The sequence below is a fragment of the Gymnodraco acuticeps genome, unplaced genomic scaffold (genome assembly GCF_902827175.1).
Source record: "Gymnodraco acuticeps unplaced genomic scaffold, fGymAcu1.1, whole genome shotgun sequence".
NCBI classification, from domain to species: Eukaryota; Metazoa; Chordata; class Actinopteri; order Perciformes; family Bathydraconidae; genus Gymnodraco; species Gymnodraco acuticeps.
The window spans coordinates 334,352-354,183 of NW_022992054.1; the positions used below are offsets into that span (position 1 = coordinate 334,352).

Genomic DNA, 19,832 nt, shown 5'->3' on the forward strand with positions numbered 1-19,832 from the left:
ACCTGACTTATTTGACCTACATGTACTTTTAAATAGGAGAGTGACGGTTTTCTTTTCACTGTTTACAATTAAAGTAGTCATTGCTAGGTGCTTTAAAAAGATAGTCCAAATCTTGAGAACTATTCCATGCACATATTATTGCAAAGGTTTTATATTTTGTCTACCTGTCTTTTCTCAGTTGACACTGCCAAAAAGGACTTGTGTTCCTTCTGGATGGCTCTGATAGCACAAGGAAGGCTTCCCTGCCATGCGTGATTTTGTTGAGAGGGTGGTGGAGAAACTCAATGTGGGAGAGGACAGAGACCGTGTCTCTGTAGTACAGTACAGCAAAGATGCAGAGGTCAATTTCTACTTGAAAACATACAGCACAAAAGAGGATATTGTCGATTCGGTTAGAGGGTTGAGACACAAAGGAGGCAGACCCCTCAACACCGGGGCTGCCCTCCAATACGTCAAAGAATATGTCTTTACAAAACTCCTCCGGGAGTAGGCGCCTGCAGGGTGTTCCACAGATGTTGATCCTGCTAAATGGTGGAAGGTCTTTTGACAATGTAGACACCCCAGCCTCTGCTCTCAAACAGCAGGGCATCATTGTGCTTGGTATTGGAACAAGGAACTCTGACAGTGGAGAGCTGAGGAAGATCTCATATGACCCTAGTTACGCTCTATCAGTGTCTGAGTTTACTGACCTCCCCAGTGTCCAAGAACAGCTCTCCTCTGCTGATGAGCACAGTGCTAGTGAGAGCTATGCCGGTAACACCAACAGAAACTGGTAAGACAGTGACTTACTTACTTTCCAAAATCATTGTAGGATGCAATTTGAACTGTATTCAAGTGTAATTCACTAAATTCAGCTTTGAAAAAAACAGTTGCGCCATCAGAATTGCTGTTAGAATTTCGGTTTGTTTTCATCATATGACTCTTGACAACAAACCTAAACATCTCTCAAATTCTATGTTCCCTAGTGGAGAGACAACAACCAGGAAGAGATTTTGTGTTCTTGTTGGATGGATCTGATAGTACAAGAAGTGGATTCCCAGCCATGCAAGACTTTGTCCAAAGAGTAGTAGAGAAACTCAGTGTGGACGACAACAAAGACCGTGTCTCAGTGGTGCAGTACAGCAGAGATCCAGCTGTCAATTTCTATCTGAACACATACACGACAAAAGGGGAAATCCTTGACACAGTCAGAGGTTTGAAACACAAAGGCGGAAGACCCCTCAACACTGGAGCAGCTCTCCAGTACTTGAGGGATAATGTCTTTACAGCCTCTGCTGGAAGCAGGCGCCTAGAAGGAGTTCCACAGATCCTGTTATTGCTAAGTGGCGGAAGGTCTTTTGACAGTGTTGATGCACCAGCCTCTGATCTCAAACAGCTGGGTGTCTTGACCTTCGCGATTGGAACCAGGAGCTCTGATAGCAGAGAACTGGAAAAGATATCCCACGGTCCCAATTTTGTTCTATCTGTGTCTGATTTCAATGACCTTCCCAGTATCCAACAGCAACTTCAGTCCTCGGTGGAGGCTGTGGTTATAGACGTCACCCCACAAACCCCAACTGTACTTGGTATGTTAACAAGCATGTCCTCTTGTTGGCCTGAAGCCTACCTGACTTATTTGACCTACATTGTCCTTTTAAATAGAGAGAGTGACGGTTTTCTTTTCACTGTTTACAATTAAAGTAGTCATTGCTAGGTGCTTTTAAAAAGATAGTCCAAATCTTGAGAACTATTCCATGCACATATTATTGCAAAGGTTTTAATATTTTGTCTACCTGTCTTTTCTCAGTTGACACTGCCAAAAAGGACATTGTGTTCCTTCTGGATGGCTCTGATAGCACAAGGAATGGCTTCCCTGCCATGCGTGATTTTGTTGAGAGCATGGTGGAGAAACTCAATGTGGGAGAGGACAGAGACCGTGTCTCTGTAGTACAGTACAGCAAAGATGCAGAGGTCAATTTCTACTTGAAAACATACAGCACAAAAGAAGATATTGTCGATTCGGTTAGAGGGTTGAGACACAAAGGAGGCAGACCCCTCAACACCGGGGCTGCCCTCCAATACGTCAGAGAATATGTCTTTACAAACTCCTCCGGGAGTAGGCGCCTGCAGGGTGTTCCACAGATGTTGATCCTGCTAAATGGTGGAAGGTCTTTTGACAATGTAGACACCCCAGCCTCTGCTCTCAAACAGCAGGGCATCATTGTGCTTGGTATTGGAACAAGGAACTCTGACAGTGGAGAGCTGAGGAAGATCTCATATGACCCTAGTTACGCTCTATCAGTGTCTGAGTTTACTGACCTCCCCAGTGTCCAAGAACAGCTCTCCTCTGCGATGAGCACAGTGCTAGTGAGAGCTATGCCGGTAACACCAACAGAAACTGGTAAGACAGTGACTTACTTACTTTCCAAAATCATTGTAGGATGCAATTTGAACTGTATTCAAGTGTAATTCACTAAATTCAGCTTTGAAAAAAACTGTTGCGCCATCAGAATTGCTGTTAGAATTTCGGTTTGTTTTCATCATATGACTCTTGACTAACAAACCTAAACATCTCTCAAATTCTATGTTCCCTAGTGGAGAGACAACAACCAGGAAGAGATTTTGTGTTCTTGTTGGATGGATCTGATAGTACAAGAAGTGGATTCCCAGCCATGCAAGATTTTGTCCAAAGAGTAGTAGAGAAACTCAGTGTGGACGACAACAAAGACCGTGTCTCAGTGGTGCAGTACAGCAGAGATCCAGCTGTCAATTTCTATCTGAACACATACACGACAAAAGGGGAAATCCTTGACACAGTCAGAGGTTTGAAACACAAAGGCGGAAGACCCCTCAACACTGGAGCAGCTCTCCAGTACTTGAGGGATAATGTCTTTACAGCCTCTGCTGGAAGCAGGCGCCTAGAAGGAGTTCCACAGATCCTGTTATTGCTAAGTGGCGGAAGGTCTTTTGACAGTGTTGATGCACCAGCCTCTGATCTCAAACAGCTGGGTGTCTTGACCTTCGCGATTGGAACCAGGAGCTCTGATAGCAGAGAACTGGAAAAGATATCCCACGGTCCCAATTTTGTTCTATCTGTGTCTGATTTCAATGACCTTCCCAGTATCCAACAGCAACTTCAGTCCTCGGTGGAGGCTGTGGTTATAGACGTCACCCCACAAACCCCAACTGTACTTGGTATGTTAACAAGCATGTCCTCTTGTTGGCCTGAAGCCTACCTGACTTATTTGACCTACATTGTCCTTTTAAATAGAGAGAGTGACGGTTTTCTTTTCACTGTTTACAATTAAAGTAGTCATTGCTAGGTGTTTTTAAAAAGATAGTCCAAATCTTGAGAACTATTCCATGCACATATTATTGCAAAGGTTTTAATATTTTGTCTACCTGTCTTTTCTCAGTTGACACTGCCAAAAAGGACATTGTGTTCCTTCTAGATGGCTCTGATAGTACAAGGAATGGCTTCCCTGCCATGCGTGATTTTGTTGAGAGGGTGGTGGAGAAACTCAATGTGGGAGAGGACAGAGACCGTGTCTCTGTAGTACAGTACAGCAAAGATGCAGAGGTCAATTTCTACTTGAAAACATACAGCACAAAAGAAGGATATTGTCGATTCGGTTAGAGGGTTGAGACACAAAGGAGGCAGACCCCTCAACACCGGGGCTGCCCTCCAATACGTCAGAGAATATGTCTTTACAAACTCCTCCGGGAGTAGGCGCCTGCAGGGTGTTCCACAGATGTTGATCCTGCTAAATGGTGGAAGGTCTTTTGACAATGTAGACACCCCAGCCTCTGCTCTCAAACAGCAGGGCATCATTGTGCTTGGTATTGGAACAAGGAACTCTGACAGTGGAGAGCTGAGGAAGATCTCATATGACCCTAGGTACGCTCTATCAGTGTCTGAGTTTACTGACCTCCCCAGTGTCCAAGAACAGCTCTCCTCTGTGATGAGCACAGTGCTAGTGAGAGCTATGCCGGTAACACCAACAGAAACTGGTAAGACAGTGACTTACTTACTTTCCAAAATCATTGTAGGATGCAATTTGAACTGTATTCAAGTGTAATTCACTAAATTCAGCTTTGAAAAAAACTGTTGCGCCATCAGAATTGCTGTTAGAATTTTGGTTTGTTTTCATCATATGACTCTTGACAACAAACCTAAACATCTCTCAAATTCTATGTTCCCTAGTGGAGAGACAACAACCAGGAAGAGATTTTGTGTTCTTGTTGGATGGATCTGATAGTACAAGAAGTGGATTCCCAGCCATGCAAGACTTTGTCCAAAGAGTAGTAGAGAAACTCAGTGTGGACGACAACAAAGACCGTGTCTCAGTGGTGCAGTACAGCAGAGATCCAGCTGTCAATTTCTATCTGAACACATACACGACAAAAGGGGAAATCCTTGACACAGTCAGAGGTTTGAAACACAAAGGCGGAAGACCCCTCAACACTGGAGCAGCTCTCCAGTACTTGAGGGATAATGTCTTTACAGCCTCTGCTGGAAGCAGGCGCCTAGAAGGAGTTCCACAGATCCTGTTATTGCTAAGTGGCGGAAGGTCTTTTGACAGTGTTGATGCACCAGCCTCTGATCTCAAACAGCTGGGTGTCTTGACCTTCGCGATTGGAACCAGGAGCTCTGATAGCAGAGAACTGGAAAAGATATCCCACGGTCCCAATTTTGTTCTATCTGTGTCTGATTTCAATGACCTTCCCAGTATCCAACAGCAACTTCAGTCCTCGGTGGAGGCTGTGGTTATAGACGTCACCCCACAAACCCCAACTGTACTTGGTATGTTAACAAGCATGTCCTCTTGTTAGGCCTGAAGCCTACCTGACTTATTTGACCTACATTGTACTTTTAAATAGAGAGAGTGACGGTTTTCTTTTCACTGTTTACAATTAAAGTAGTCATTGCTAGGTGCTTTAAAAAGATAGTCCAAATCTTGAGAACTATTCCATGCACATATTATTGCAAAGGTTTTAATATTTTGTCTACCTGTCTTTTCTCAGTTGACACTGCCAAAAAGGACATTGTGTTCCTTCTGGATGGCTCTGATAGCACAAGGAATGGCTTCCCTGCCATGCGTGATTTTGTTGAGAGGGTGGTGGAGAAACTCAATGTGGGAGAGGACAGAGACCGTGTCTCTGTAGTACAGTACAGCAAAGATGCAGAGGTCAATTTCTACTTGAAAACATACAGCACAAAAGAGGATATTGTCGATTCGGTTAGAGTGTTGAGACACAAAGGAGGCAGACACCTCAACACCGGGGCTGCCCTCCAATACGTCAGAGAATATGTCTTTACAAACTCCTCCGGGAGTAGGCGCCTGCAGGGTGTTCCACAGATGTTGATCCTGCTAAATGGTGGAAGGTCTTTTGACAATGTAGACACCCCAGCCTCTGCTCTCAAACAGCAGGGCATCATTGTGCTTGGTATTGGAACAAGGAACTCTGACAGTGGAGAGCTGAGGAAGATCTCATATGACCCTAGTTACGCTCTATCAGTGTCTGAGTTTACTGACCTCCCCAGTGTCCAAGAACAGCTCTCCTCTGCGATTAGCACAGTGCTAGTGAGAGCTATGCCGGTATCACCAACAGAAACTGGTAAGACAGTGACTTACTTACTTTCCAAAATCATTGTAGGATGCAATTTGAACTGTATTCAAGTGTAATTCACTAAATTCAGCTTTGAAAAAAACATGTTGCGCCATCAGAATTGCATGTTAGAATTTCGGTTTGTTTTCATCATATGACTCTTGACTAACAAACCTAAACATCTCTCAAATTCTATGTTCCCTAGTGGAGAGACAACAACCAGGAAGAGATTTTGTGTTCTTGTTGGATGGATCTGATAGTACAAGAAGTGGATTCCCAGCCATGCAAGACTTTGTCCAAAGAGTAGTAGAGAAACTCAGTGTGGACGACAACAAAGACCGTGTCTCAGTGGTGCAGTACAGCAGAGATCCAGCTGTCAATTTCTATCTGAACACATACACGACAAAAGGGGAAATCCTTGACACAGTCAGAGGTTTGAAACACAAAGGCGGAAGACCCCTCAACACTGGAGCAGCTCTCCAGTACTTGAGGGATAATGTCTTTACAGCCTCTGCTGGAAGCAGGCGTCCTAGAAGGAGTTCCACAGATCCTGTTATTGCTAAGTGGCGGAAGGTCTTTTGACAGTGTTGATGCACCAGCCTCTGATCTCAAACAGCTGGGTGTCTTGACCTTCGCGATTGGAACCAGGAGCTCTGATAGCAGAGAACTGGAAAAGATATCCCACGGTCCCAATTTTGTTCTATCTGTGTCTGATTTCAATGACCTTCCCAGTATCCAACAGCAACTTCAGTCCTCGGTGGAGGCTGTGGTTATAGACGTCACCCCACAAACCCCAACTGTACTTGGTATGTTAACAAGCATGTCCTCTTGTTGGCCTGAAGCCTACCTGACTTATTTGACCTACATTGTACTTTTAAATAGAGAGGGTGCCGGTTTTCTTTTCACTGTTTACAATTAAAGTAGTCATTGCTAGGTGCTTTCAAAAAGATACTCCAAATCTTGAGAACTATTCCATGCACATATTATTGCAAAGGTTTTAATATTTTGTCTACCTGTCTTTTCTCAGTTGACACTGCCAAAAAGGACATTGTGTTCCTTCTGGATGGCTCTGATAGCACAAGGAATGGCTTCCCTGCCATGCGTGATTTTGTTGAGAGGGTGGTGGAGAAACTCAATGTGGGAGAGGACAGAGACCGTGTCTCTGTAGTACAGTACAGCAAAGATGCAGAGGTCAATTTCTACTTGAAAACATACAGCACAAAAGAGGATATTGTCGATTCGGTTAGAGGGTTGAGACACAAAGGAGGCAGACCCCTCAACACCGGGGCTGCCCTCCAATACGTCAGAGAATATGTCTTTACCAACTCCTCCGGGAGTAGGCGCCTGCAGGGTGTTCCACAGATGTTGATCCTGCTAAATGGTGGAAGGTCTTTTGACAATGTAGACACCCCAGCCTCTGCTCTCAAACAGCAGGGCATCATTGTGCTTGGTATTGGAACAAGGAACTCTGACAGTGGAGAGCTGAGGAAGATCTCATATGACCCTAGTTACGCTCTATCAGTGTCTGAGTTTACTGACCTCCCCAGTGTCCAAGAACAGCTCTCCTCTGCGATTAGCACAGTGCTAGTGAGAGCTATGCCGGTATCACCAACAGAAACTGGTAAGACAGTGACTTACTTACTTTCCAAAATCATTGTAGGATGCAATTTGAACTGTATTCAAGTGTAATTCACTAAATTCAGCTTTGAAAAAAACAGTTGCGCAATCAGAATTAATGTTAGAATTTCGGTTTGTTTTCATCATATGACTCTTGATAACAAACCTAAACATCTCTCAAATTCTATGTTCCCTAGTGGAGAGACAACAACCAGGAAGAGATTTTGTGTTCTTGTTGGATGGATCTGATAGTACAAGAAGTGGATTCCCAGCCATGCAAGACTTTGTCCAAAGAGTAGTAGAGAAACTCAGTGTGGACGACAACAAAGACCGTGTCTCAGTGGTGCAGTACAGCAGAGATCCAGCTGTCAATTTCTATCTGAACACATACACGACAAAAGGGGAAATCCTTGACACAGTCAGAGGTTTGAAACACAAAGGCGGAAGACCCCTCAACACTGGAGCAGCTCTCCAGTACTTGAGGGATAATGTCTTTACAGCCTCTGCTGGAAGCAGGCGCCTAGAAGGAGTTCCACAGATCCTGTTATTGCTAAGTGGCGGAAGGTCTTTTGACAGTGTTGATGCACCAGCCTCTGATCTCAAACAGCTGGGTGTCTTGACCTTCGCGATTGGAACCAGGAGCTCTGATAGCAGAGAACTGGAAAAGATATCCCACGGTCCCAATTTTGTTCTATCTGTGTCTGATTTCAATGACCTTCCCAGTATCCAACAGCAACTTCAGTCCTCGGTGGAGGCTGTGGTTATAGACGTCACCCCACAAACCCCAACTGTACTTGGTATGTTAACAAGCATGTCCTCTTGTTGGCCTGAAGCCTACCTGACTTATTTGACCTACATTGTACTTTTAAATAGAGAGGGTGCCGGTTTTCTTTTCACTGTTTACAATTAAAGTAGTCATTGCTAGGTGCTTTCAAAAAGATACTCCAAATCTTGAGAACTATTCCATGCACATATTATTGCAAAGGTTTTAATATTTTGTCTACCTGTCTTTTCTCAGTTGACACTGCCAAAAAGGACATTGTGTTCCTTCTGGATGGCTCTGATAGCACAAGGAATGGCTTCCCTGCCATGCGTGATTTTGTTGAGAGGGTGGTGGAGAAACTCAATGTGGGAGAGGACAGAGACCGTGTCTCTGTAGTACAGTACAGCAAAGATGCAGAGGTCAATTTCTACTTGAAAACATACAGCACAAAAGAGGATATTGTCGATTCGGTTAGAGGGTTGAGACACAAAGGAGGCAGACCCCTCAACACCGGGGCTGCCCTCCAATACGTCAGAGAATATGTCTTTACAAACTCCTCCGGGAGTAGGCGCCTGCAGGGTGTTCCACAGATGTTGATCCTGCTAAATGGTGGAAGGTCTTTTGACAATGTAGACACCCCAGCCTCTGCTCTCAAACAGCAGGGCATCATTGTGCTTGGTATTGGAACAAGGAACTCTGACAGTGGAGAGCTGAGGAAGATCTCATATGACCCTAGTTACGCTCTATCAGTGTCTGAGTTTACTGACCTCCCCAGTGTCCAAGAACAGCTCTCCTCTGCGATTAGCACAGTGCTAGTGAGAGCTATGCCGGTATCACCAACAGAAACTGGTAAGACAGTGACTTACTTACTTTCCAAAATCATTGTAGGATGCAATTTGAACTGTATTCAAGTGTAATTCACTAAATTCAGCTTTGAAAAAAACAGTTGCGCCATCAGAATTAATGTTAGAATTTCGGTTTGTTTTCATCATATGACTCTTGATAACAAACCTAAACATCTCTCAAATTCTATGTTCCCTAGTGGAGAGACAACAACCAGGAAGAGATTTTGTGTTCTTGTTGGATGGATCTGATAGTACAAGAAGTGGATTCCCAGCCATGCAAGACTTTGTCCAAAGAGTAGTAGAGAAACTCAGTGTGGACGACAACAAAGACCGTGTCTCAGTGGTGCAGTACAGCAGAGATCCAGCTGTCAATTTCTATCTGAACACATACACGACAAAAGGGGAAATCCTTGACACAGTCAGAGGTTTGAAACACAAAGGCGGAAGACCCCTCAACACTGGAGCAGCTCTCCAGTACTTGAGGGATAATGTCTTTACAGCCTCTGCTGGAAGCAGGCGTCTAGAAGGAGTTCCACAGATCCTGTTATTGCTAAGTGGCGGAAGGTCTTTTGACAGTGTTGATGCACCAGCCTCTGATCTCAAACAGCTGGGTGTCTTGACCTTCGCGATTGGAACCAGGAGCTCTGATAGCAGAGAACTGGAAAAGATATCCCACGGTCCCAATTTTGTTCTATCTGTGTCTGATTTCAATGACCTTCCCAGTATCCAACAGCAACTTCAGTCCTCGGTGGAGGCTGTGGTTATAGACGTCACCCCACAAACCCCAACTGTACTTGGTATGTTAACAAGCATGTCCTCTTGTTGGCCTGAAGCCTACCTGACTTATTTGACCTACATTGTACTTTTAAATAGAGAGGGTGCCGGTTTTCTTTTCACTGTTTACAATTAAAGTAGTCATTGCTAGGTGCTTTCAAAAAGATACTGCAAATCTTGAGAACTATTCCATGCACATATTATTGCAAAGGTTTTAATATTTTGTCTACCTGTCTTTTCTCAGTTGACACTGCCAAAAAGGACATTGTGTTCCTTCTGGATGGCTCTGATAGCACAAGGAATGGCTTCCCTGCCATTCGTGATTTTGTTGAGAGGGTGGTGGAGAAACTCAATGTGGGAGAGGACAGAGACCGTGTCTCTGTAGTACAGTACAGCAAAGATGCAGAGGTCAATTTCTACTTGAAAACATACAGCACAAAAGAGGATATTGTCGATTCCGTTAAAGGGTTGAGACACAAAGGAGGCAGACCCCTCAACACCGGGGCTGCCCTCCAATACGTCAGAGAATATGTCTTTACAAACTCCTCCGGGAGTAGGCGCTTGCAGGGTGTTCCACAGATGTTGATCCTGCTAAATGGTGGAAGGTCTTTTGACAATGTAGACACCCCAGCCTCTGCTCTCAAACAACAGGGCATCATTGTGCTTGGTATTGGAACAAGGAACTCTGACAGTGGAGAGCTGAGGAAGATCTCATATGACCCTAGTTACGCTCTATCAGTGTCTGAGTTTACTGACCTCCCCAGTGTCCAAGAACAGCTCTCCTCTGTGATGAGCACAGTGCTAGTGAGAGCTATGCCGGTATCACCAACAGAAACTGGTAAGACAGTGACTTACTTACTTTTCAAAATCATTGTAGGATGCAATTTGAACTGTATTCAAGTGTAATTCACAAAATTCAGCTTTTAAAAAAAACAGTTGCCCCATCAGAATTGCTGTTAGAGTTTCGGTTTGTTTTCATCATATGACTCTTGACAACAAACCTAAACATCTTTCAAATTCTATGTTCCCTAGTGGAGAGACAACAACCAGGAAGAGATTTTGTGTTCTTGTTGGATGGATCTGATAGTACTAGAAGTGGATTCCCAGCCATGCGAGACTTTGTCCAAAGAGTAGTAGAGAAACTCAGTGTGGACGACAACAAAGACCGTGTCTCAGTGGTGCAGTACAGCAGAGATCCAGCTCTCAATTTCTATCTGAACACATACACGACAAAAGGGGAAATCCTTGACACAGTCAGAGGTTTGAAACACAAAGGCGGAAGACCCCTCAAAACTGGAGCAGCTCTCCAGTACTTGAGGGATAATGTCTTTACAGCCTCTGCTGGAAGCAGGCGCCTAGAAGGAGTTCCACAGATCCTGTTATTGCTAAGTGGCGGAAGGTCTTTTGACAGTGTTGATGCACCAGCCTCTGATCTCAAACAGCTGGGTGTCTTGACCTTCGCGATTGGAACCAGGAGCTCTGATAGCAGAGAACTGGAAAAGATATCCCACGGTCCCAATTTTGTTCTATCTGTGTCTGATTTCAATGACCTTCCCAGTATCCAACAGCAACTTCAGTCCTCGGTTGAGGCTGTGGTTATAGACGTCACCCCACAAACCCCAACTGTACTTGGTATGTTAACAAGCATGTCCTCTTGTTGGCCTGAAGCCTACCTGACTTATTTGACCTACATTGTACTTTTAAATAGAGAGGGTGCCGGTTTTCTTTTCACTGTTTACAATTAAAGTAGTCATTGCTAGGTGCTTTCAAAAAGTTAGTCCAAATCTTGAGAACTATTCCATGCACATATTATTGCAAAGGTTTTAATATTTTGTCTACCTGTCTTTTCTCAGTTGACACTGCCAAAAAGGACATTGTGTTCCTTCTGGATGGCTCTGATAGCACAAGGAATGGCTTCCCTGCCATGCTTGATTTTGTTGAGAGGGTGGTGGAGAAACTCAATGTGGGAGAGGACAGAGACCGTGTCTCTGTAGTACAGTACAGCAAAGATGCAGAGGTCAATTTCTACTTGAAAACATACAGCACAAAAGAGGATATTGTCGATTCGGTTAGAGGGTTGAGACACAAAGGAGGCAGACACCTCAACTCCGGGGCTGCCCTCCAATACGTCAGAGAATATGTCTTTACAAACTCCTCCGGGAGTAGGCGCCTGCAGGGTGTTCCACAGATGTTGATCCTGCTAAATGGTGGAAGGTCTTTTGACAATGTAGACACCCCAGCCTCTGCTCTCAAACAGCAGGGCATCATTGTGCTTGGTATTGGAACAAGGAACTCTGACAGTGGAGAGCTGAGGAAGATCTCATATGACCCTAGTTACGCTCTATCAGTGTCTGAGTTTACTGACCTCCCCAGTGTCCAAGAACAGCTCTCCTCTGTGATGAGCACAGTGCTAGTGAGAGCTATGCCGGTAACACCGACAGAAACTGGTAAGACAGTGACTTACTTACATTCCAAAATCATTGTAGGATGCAGTTTGAACTGTATTCAAGTGTAATTCACTAAATTCAGCTTTGAAAAAAACAGTTGCGCCATCAGAATTGCTGTTAGAATTTTGGTTTGTTTTCATCATATGACTCTTGACAACAAACCTAAACATATCTCAAATTCTATGTTCCCTAGTGGAGAGACAACAACCAGGAAGAGATTTTGTGTTCTTGTTGGATGGATCTGATAGTACAAGAAATGGATTCCCAGCCATGCAAGACTTTGTCCAAAGAGTAGTAGAGAAACTCAGTGTGGACGACAACAAAGACCGTGTCTCAGTGGTGCAGTACAGCAGAGATCCAGCTGTCAATTTCTATCTGAACACATACACGACAAAAGGGGAAATCCTTGACACAGTCAGAGGTTTGAAACACAAAGGCGGAAGACCCCTCAACACTGGAGCAGCTCTCCAGTACTTGAGGGATAATGTCTTTACAGCCTCTGCTGGAAGCAGGCATCTAGAAGGAGTTCCACAGATCCTGTTATTGCTAAGTGGCGGAAGGTCTGTTGACAGTGTTGATGCACCAGCCTCTGATCTCAAACAGCTGGGTGTCTTGACCTTCGCAATTGGAACCAGGAGCTCTGATAGCAGAGAACTGGAAAAGATATCCCACGGTCCCAATTTTGTTCTATCTGTGTCTGATTTCAATGACCTTCCCAGTATCCAACAGCAACTTCAGTCCTCGGTGGAGGCCGCTGTCATTCAGCTCTCCCAAGAAACACTTGGTATGTTGAATTAAAAAGGCCACCAGACTTGTTTGCCCTTAATGCAATGTATTATACTCCAAGCACTCGTTCTCACCTTATTTAGATGACGGCTGAAAAAACAGAATTAGAAGGGTTCTCACTCTATTTAATCTTTTTTAATTTGATTTCCTATTCAGTCAGCATAAAGTTGTTGTTCCTACAGAAAATTGATTGCGTTGATCAGAGGTTAATCAGATTTGTGTATGCTACAAAGTATGTTTGTCTCAACTTTGTGACCTCTTAAACAATGCATAACTCAATACGTGTTGAATAAATGTACTTGAAGTAAGTGATGCAAAAATCATAAAAGTTTAAAGCAACAGTTTAGGTAGACATTCAACATATTTTACTTTGCATAAACTTTGCCTTTAATATTGTGTGTTATGGGTTATCACAGACAATATGGCTAATTATTTCTTAATTGGTTATTCATATGTTTGATAAATCTGCAGCCTACTGAAGATGAAGAAGTTTCACAATAGAGTGCAGTGCTTGATTCTGAGGACTCTTGAATCTGAGTCTCAGGAAATAAAGCCTACATTGGAATGCTTATCTTGCAAACTCAAACAAGAGTCTTTTTGAGTTGATTCTTTCTTTTGCTAGCAGCTGCATTCTCTCTTTAAGCAAATGTATATTCTTGATGATCTTTTTTATTTATTTCTGTCTTTCAGGTGAGACACAGGGATCCCGGAAGGATATCGTTTTCCTCGTTGATGGATCTGATGGTGTTGGACGGGAATTTCCCATCATCCAGGAGTTTATCCGCAGGGTTGTTGATACTCTCAATGTGGGCGAAAACAAGATCCGGATTGGCGTGGTCCAGTATGGTGACATTGCCCAAGTTGACATGTATCTGAACAAACATAAAACCAAAGAAGGTGTTTTGAATGCGGTCAGGGAAATGAGGCATCGAGGTGGAAGACAACGTAACCTGGGTCAGGCCTTGCAGTTTATCAATCAAGATGTTCTGACACCTGCCCATGGTAGCAGGAAGCAAGAGAGTGTACCACAGTTTGTTATTGTCATCTCAAGTGGGTCTTCCACAGATGACATCAATCGCGCAGCATCTTCCCTCAAACAATCCAGAGTTCTTCCCTTCTCCATTGGGACCAGGGATGTCAACCCTACAGAGCTTCAGGTGGTGTCATACGTGCCTAACTTTGCCTTCAGTGTAGATGATCTGCCTGGCCTGTACACAGTCCAAGAAAACTTAATCACCACACTCACTGAGCTGTCAGATGATGACATCAACAGTTTGCGTCCAGTATTCCCAACAATTGAAGGTAATTTTTATCCTATGGTTTAATACATTGATTTACTGCCTAAACATTCTCACATACCCCTATCCAATACTTTACTATAGTATGTTATTTTACATTTGCCTTATTTCTTTACATGATTATTTACTTTCTCAGTCATACTGTATATCCTCTACACCATGTATATTAGAAACACTCTAATAAATAATGTTACCTTGTTACTGTGCTTGCATTGTTTTGGAGCAGTAATCCAACCAGTACCCACAGGAGGAGAAAAGAGGGATGTCGTGTTTCTGATTGATGGCACAACAGCAATGCGTAGTGAGTTCCCTTCCATCCGTGAAATGATTGGAAGAGTTGTGGATAAGCTGGATGTAGGATTGGATAAGGTCCGAATTTCAGTGGTACAGTACAGTGATGACCCGAAGCCAGAATTTCTTCTGAAAGAATTCTCTACCAAAGATGAGGTACGACAGGCTGTGACGAAACTGCGAACCAAAGGTGGAAACCGTCTTAACACAGGTCGTGCTCTTGAGTATGTCCACAGAAATATCTACCAGAGATCAGCGGGTAGCCGCATCGAGGATGGTGTGCCTCAGTTCCTGATTCTAGTTACAGGTGGCAAATCTTCTGATGATGTATCCACTGCAGCTGACCAACTTAAAAGAAACCAGGTTGCACCTCTTGCAATTGGTTCAAGGAATGCAGACCCTGATGAACTGAGACAGATTTCCCTGAGGCCTGAACTGGCATACACAGTTGACAGTTTCCAGCAGCTTCCAAGAGTGGAGTCACAGCTCATTAATTCAGTGAAAACAATATCCACCACTGACATCATCAGCAGTTATGTTCCTCCCCCAGTGGACTTGGGTAAGAAATACTATCTCATATATTCATGGTTAAGTTAACTTCAAGTTTGTTTTAAATGCTCATAAAACATTGCTTAAACATGTCTTTATAATTTGCTCAGGGCATAGTAGTATGTGGTTAAGGGTTTAGGGCAGTGTTCACCCATCCACTACTGCATGCCTCCAGACCTAAGTTTTGTTAAGGAGTGGTGTTAAAGTCATACACATTTTTCAGTCATTTAATAATATATTTCAAAATGAAGTATGTCTCCTTTTCCCTCTGTGCTTAATGTGCAGGCCCAACCCTAAATCTTGGGAGAAAGGACATCATCTTCCTTATTGATGGCTCAGACAATACAGGTGCTGCTGGAATTGCACATATCCGTGACTTCATCTTCAACATTGTCCAACAACTCGATGTGCAGCCTGATCAAGTGCGTGTTGCTGTTGTCCAGTATGCAGACAGAGTAAAGACAGAGTTCTCACTCAATTCTCACAACAACAAGCCAGCTGTTGTTTCTGCTGTTAAAAGACTTCGTCAGATGGGTGGCCGGTCATCAGATCTGGCTGATGCCATTGAATACGTCATAAAGAATGAGTTAAAGCCCGCTGCTGGTGTTCGTCCTGCAGCCTCCCAGCATCTTGTGGTTCTCACAGGTGGACGTTCCCGCCAAGATGTTGCTCTTTATGGACCTCTGCTTAAGGGCTCCCGGGTCAACTGCATTGGTGTTGGAGCAGCTGGTGCTGACAGAAAACAGCTAAGCCAAATTGCCACCACCTCATCTGATGTCCTTCAGGTTTCTAACTTCCCTGGCCTATCTTCAATCCAGCAGGGGGTTATTGACAGGCTGAGAACCAGCGCTGATGACTTACCCACAGAATATCCAAGTAAGTTGAGAAAAATTCACATTCCTAAATATCTCACGGTCTCACAATGTAATGAGTACATTGTCTACATTTATTCTCCAGTTCTTACAATTCTCTACCCTGTTCTCACCAATTTTGCCTCTCTCTTCCTAGCATCAACAGGCGTGCCATCCAAAAAGGCTGATATAGTGTTTTTGGTGGATGGCTCCATTAACTTGGGAAGGGACAACTTCAATGAAGTGATGAAGTTTATCACCAACCTAATTGATCTGTTCTTCAATGAACAAGACAACCTTCAGATCGGCTTGGCGCAATATACCACAGATGTTACTGATGTATTCTACCTCAACACATACAAGAACAAGCAAGACATTGTAAGTGCCATTGGCCGAGCAGATTACAAAGGTGGACGTAGAATCAACACTGGTGCAGCCATTCGCCACGTTGAAGATGTTTACTTTACCAAAGAAAAAGGCAGTAGGATGGATGATGGCACTCCTCAGATCCTTATGGTTCTCACTGGAGGACGTTCAGCTGATGATGGAAAAACAGCAGCTCTTGGTTTGAAGAAAAAAGGTGTGAGAGTCTTTGCTATAGGAGTGGGCGACATTGAGAGTGAATTAGAAGACCTAGCAAGCGAGTCCTCCACTGTGGCTAGGGCAAGCACCTATCTGGGACTTTCCGAGCTGAATGAGCAAATCCTGGAGACTTTGGATGATGAAGTGAAAGGGAAGTTGTGTGTTGGTGTGCCAGAATCTACTAAAAGTAAGATATATTTTTTCATGTAATACCTTTCATGAGCTGTTTCACATTTTGCAGCTAAAATGTAAACGTTTCAGTTTCTGTGGTTTAGCCAAAATGCCTAATAACACATGCTCTGTCTTACAGCCTGCAGCATAGAAGTGTTGGTGGGTTTTGATGTTTCTGAACAAGACATCTTCAGTGCTCAGACCAGCCTACAGAAGAGGATGGAAGCCATTCTGAAGAGGATTTCCAAAATGGCAGCTATCAGTTGCTCATCCGGGCAGATTCCGTCTGTCCAAGTGGGCATGCTGGCCATGGACTCTAACTCTAATCCTATTCAGCTGGACTTTACAGAAAATGATCAAGTTCTCTTTGAGGCCTTCAAAGCCCTACAGAGGCGTGGCCCCTTTGTCCTAAATGGAAAAACCATCTCAGCTTACATCGAAAGGTTCAAAACCAGACATGACGTTATCAAGGTTGGTTACTGAAACAGTTTTAACAACAGATATGCCAGGCTAAAATCAAATTTGTAAAAGTTATAATATATTCTGGTATCTAGACTTTAATGGTGCGTTCACACCAGACGCAATGCAAACATTTGCATCGCTTTTCAGTTGTGTTTACTCGCATCATTCAAACTAGACTCTCTAGCGAGGAGGCGTGGCTTATCTCCATGTAGATACTATTTTAGATACCAACTACAACAAAATGAACATATTTGACTGTGATTTCATTGTAATACATGTTTAAAAATTGAAATAACGACATACTGATACTAGTTATTAAAAACCATGAGTTAATGTATTTGCGTCTATCTGCTTCCGGTGTGAACGTACCCTAACTCTTTCTTTCTTATCAGCAAAGGGCAGTGTGCAACCTGTAGTAGCTATTTTTAGCAAGCACTGATAGTCGCTATTGTTGTTGTTCAGAAATGTAAGCTTTTGCTAATTAACATTAAGTAAGTGAGTTTCTTGATGGCAGGCAAACATCAAGCTGGAATGCTGAAAGTGCTTCCTGTAGCCAGTTTATATACTTGTTAAACGTTGTTCACAAGACAAGAACCTCCACACTATAACACCACTGCACAATAAGAGCTCTAGTAAGAGGTTTTCTCTCCAGCACACTGCTTCATGTCAGGTTCAGTTGTTTCATTCTCCAAGTTAATCTTCATTTATATTTAATCAACATTTAGGTAACAAATAAAAGCTGAACCCTGTATTTGGACATACATATATAAAGACCAGGAAAGAGGCAACATAATCTGGATAGTTTCATTTTAAATGTACTAAACAATAGACCCATGGAGAACGTAAGGATGTGTCAAACTGATTTGATTTGTTCTACTTAAGGTTGTTGTTCATCTGACTGATGGTATTGACGCCCAATACGCTGAATTGAAAAAAGGAGTTGAGGAGCTTCAGATGTCAGGTACACAGATGATGCAACAGTCCTTAATGACTATCTATCCTTAAACTTGTGAAATGATCATGTTATATTCATAAGTAATCAATGTTCCTTCAACTCTTCTAATTACAAAACAGGAGTGAACAGTTTCATTCTAGTTGGGCTCGAGCGGGTGCCCAAATTTGAGGAGGCTTTGCTGCTGGAATTTGGTCGCGGATTTAGGTACACCAGACCCCTACGAGTCAATGTCATGGAATTGGACTATGAGCTGATGGAAGAACTGGTGAGTTCTATTCAGTTAGACGGAAGTATTTTGTGAGCGTTATTATTAAACATTGAATTACTTAACATTTGGGGTTTTGCTGTGTAGGACAATATTGCAGAGAGAGAGTGCTGTGCAGTGCCGTGCAAATGTACCGGCACCAGAGGAGACCGAGGAGCAGTTGGACTTCCAGGAACAAAGGTATGCACATTCACCGGTTCAGAGTTTGACTCAGGTCATTCTTGTTATTTCTATTCATACTATTACTACATGTGTACTCCTATTTTATCTTATTTTATTTGTATTCTTTTATTTGTATGTATTATTATCCCATGTGTACTATCTGTGTTTCTGTCTTATTCTGTTGCTGCTACAACACCTGAATTTCCCCACGGGGATCAATAACGGTCCATCTCATCTTATCTTAACATTATTGTTTTTCAAAAGCTAAAGTGTTGGTAATTTCTGTTTTAGGGTGGTCCGGGATTAACAGGAAGCCAAGGACATCCTGGAGATGAGGGAGGACCTGTGAGTTTGAATGCCTCGTCACAGTCTGATGATGTTTCCATCTTTCTTTCCTAATATATAATTATAAAACCATTTTCAAACAATGTTAATCAATATATTTTTTTTTTTCACCAACTTTATTTTATTTTCAAATGTTCTTTCCTGCTTTATTCTGTCTCTGTAATTTATTTTCTTTATTCTGTAATGACAGGGAGAGAGAGGTCCTCCTGGTGTGAATGGAACTCAGGGTTTCCAGGGATGTCCTGGACAAAGGGGTGTCAAGGTAAAGGCTTTGACATTACATTTAACATTCAATTTAAACTAATTTCTTACTTTAAATGTTCAACATTGTTGTTTTGTATTTAATATAATGGGATAAAACAGTTTTTCCTTTTGTTCAGGGTTCTCGTGGCTACTCAGGAGAAAAGGTGAGTATGTTCTCTTAGGAGAACTCGTCATTATTAGATTATACTGTCAGCAAAGAATGTTGGACTGATAATCTGACAACTGTAAATGTGTTTTAGGGTGAATTTGGAGAAATCGGGCTTGATGGCATTAATGGAGAAGAGGTAAGTGTGTGTTATATTACATTTTGTCATTAAGTCTTTGTGCTTTATATGTAATACATCATACAGAATACAGATTTGAGAGCTTCTTGTCTTCCCACAAAAGAGTCGTGTGAAAAATATGTGATGTGCTTTGGTTTATGTATGATTATGGGCTTTAATATGCATCTTCTCTATATTACAGGGCAAAAGTGGAGTGGCTGGACTCTCCGGAGACAGTGGAAACCATGGCATGAGAGTTAGTGACTGGATACATTACCTTTTACATTTGATATACCCATACTTCTTTACACATATCATATTGCTAGTGCTGATCAATGTTCACATATTGTTCTTAGGGTCCCAAAGGCCTCAAAGGACAAAGTGGAGGCATAGGAGATCAGGGAATCCGAGGAGACCCCGTGAGTACTATGGATGCTGGTTTTACTTCCTTTTACTGCCAGGATCTATAACACATCTACATTCACTGTGTTAAACATGGATACTTTAGACAAAGTTAACAGTTCTGTTAAAAAATAATAAGTCCTATACCAGC

General features: G+C 42.9%; 1 protein-coding gene across 1 annotated transcript in view; it reads left to right on the forward strand.

Moving 5' to 3' along the window:
* The window catches only part of col6a3 (collagen, type VI, alpha 3), a 51,995-nt gene that overhangs the window by 19,244 nt on the left and 12,919 nt on the right, over nt 1–19,832 (forward strand). The window contains 31 exon segments of the mRNA XM_034202146.1: nt 966–1,565; nt 1,787–2,380; nt 2,575–3,174; nt 3,396–3,589; nt 3,591–3,990; nt 4,184–4,783; nt 5,005–5,598; nt 5,795–6,114; nt 6,116–6,395; nt 6,617–7,210; nt 7,404–8,003; nt 8,225–8,818; nt 9,012–9,611; nt 9,833–10,426; nt 10,621–11,220; nt 11,442–12,035; nt 12,229–12,819; nt 13,512–14,123; nt 14,346–14,969; nt 15,245–15,835; nt 15,968–16,579; nt 16,703–17,034; nt 17,908–17,986; nt 18,100–18,245; nt 18,333–18,425; nt 18,699–18,752; nt 18,943–19,014; nt 19,133–19,159; nt 19,256–19,300; nt 19,482–19,535; nt 19,636–19,698. Of these exon segments, the coding sequence (XP_034058037.1) occupies nt 966–1,565; nt 1,787–2,380; nt 2,575–3,174; nt 3,396–3,589; nt 3,591–3,990; nt 4,184–4,783; nt 5,005–5,598; nt 5,795–6,114; nt 6,116–6,395; nt 6,617–7,210; nt 7,404–8,003; nt 8,225–8,818; nt 9,012–9,611; nt 9,833–10,426; nt 10,621–11,220; nt 11,442–12,035; nt 12,229–12,819; nt 13,512–14,123; nt 14,346–14,969; nt 15,245–15,835; nt 15,968–16,579; nt 16,703–17,034; nt 17,908–17,986; nt 18,100–18,245; nt 18,333–18,425; nt 18,699–18,752; nt 18,943–19,014; nt 19,133–19,159; nt 19,256–19,300; nt 19,482–19,535; nt 19,636–19,698 (12,353 nt within the window).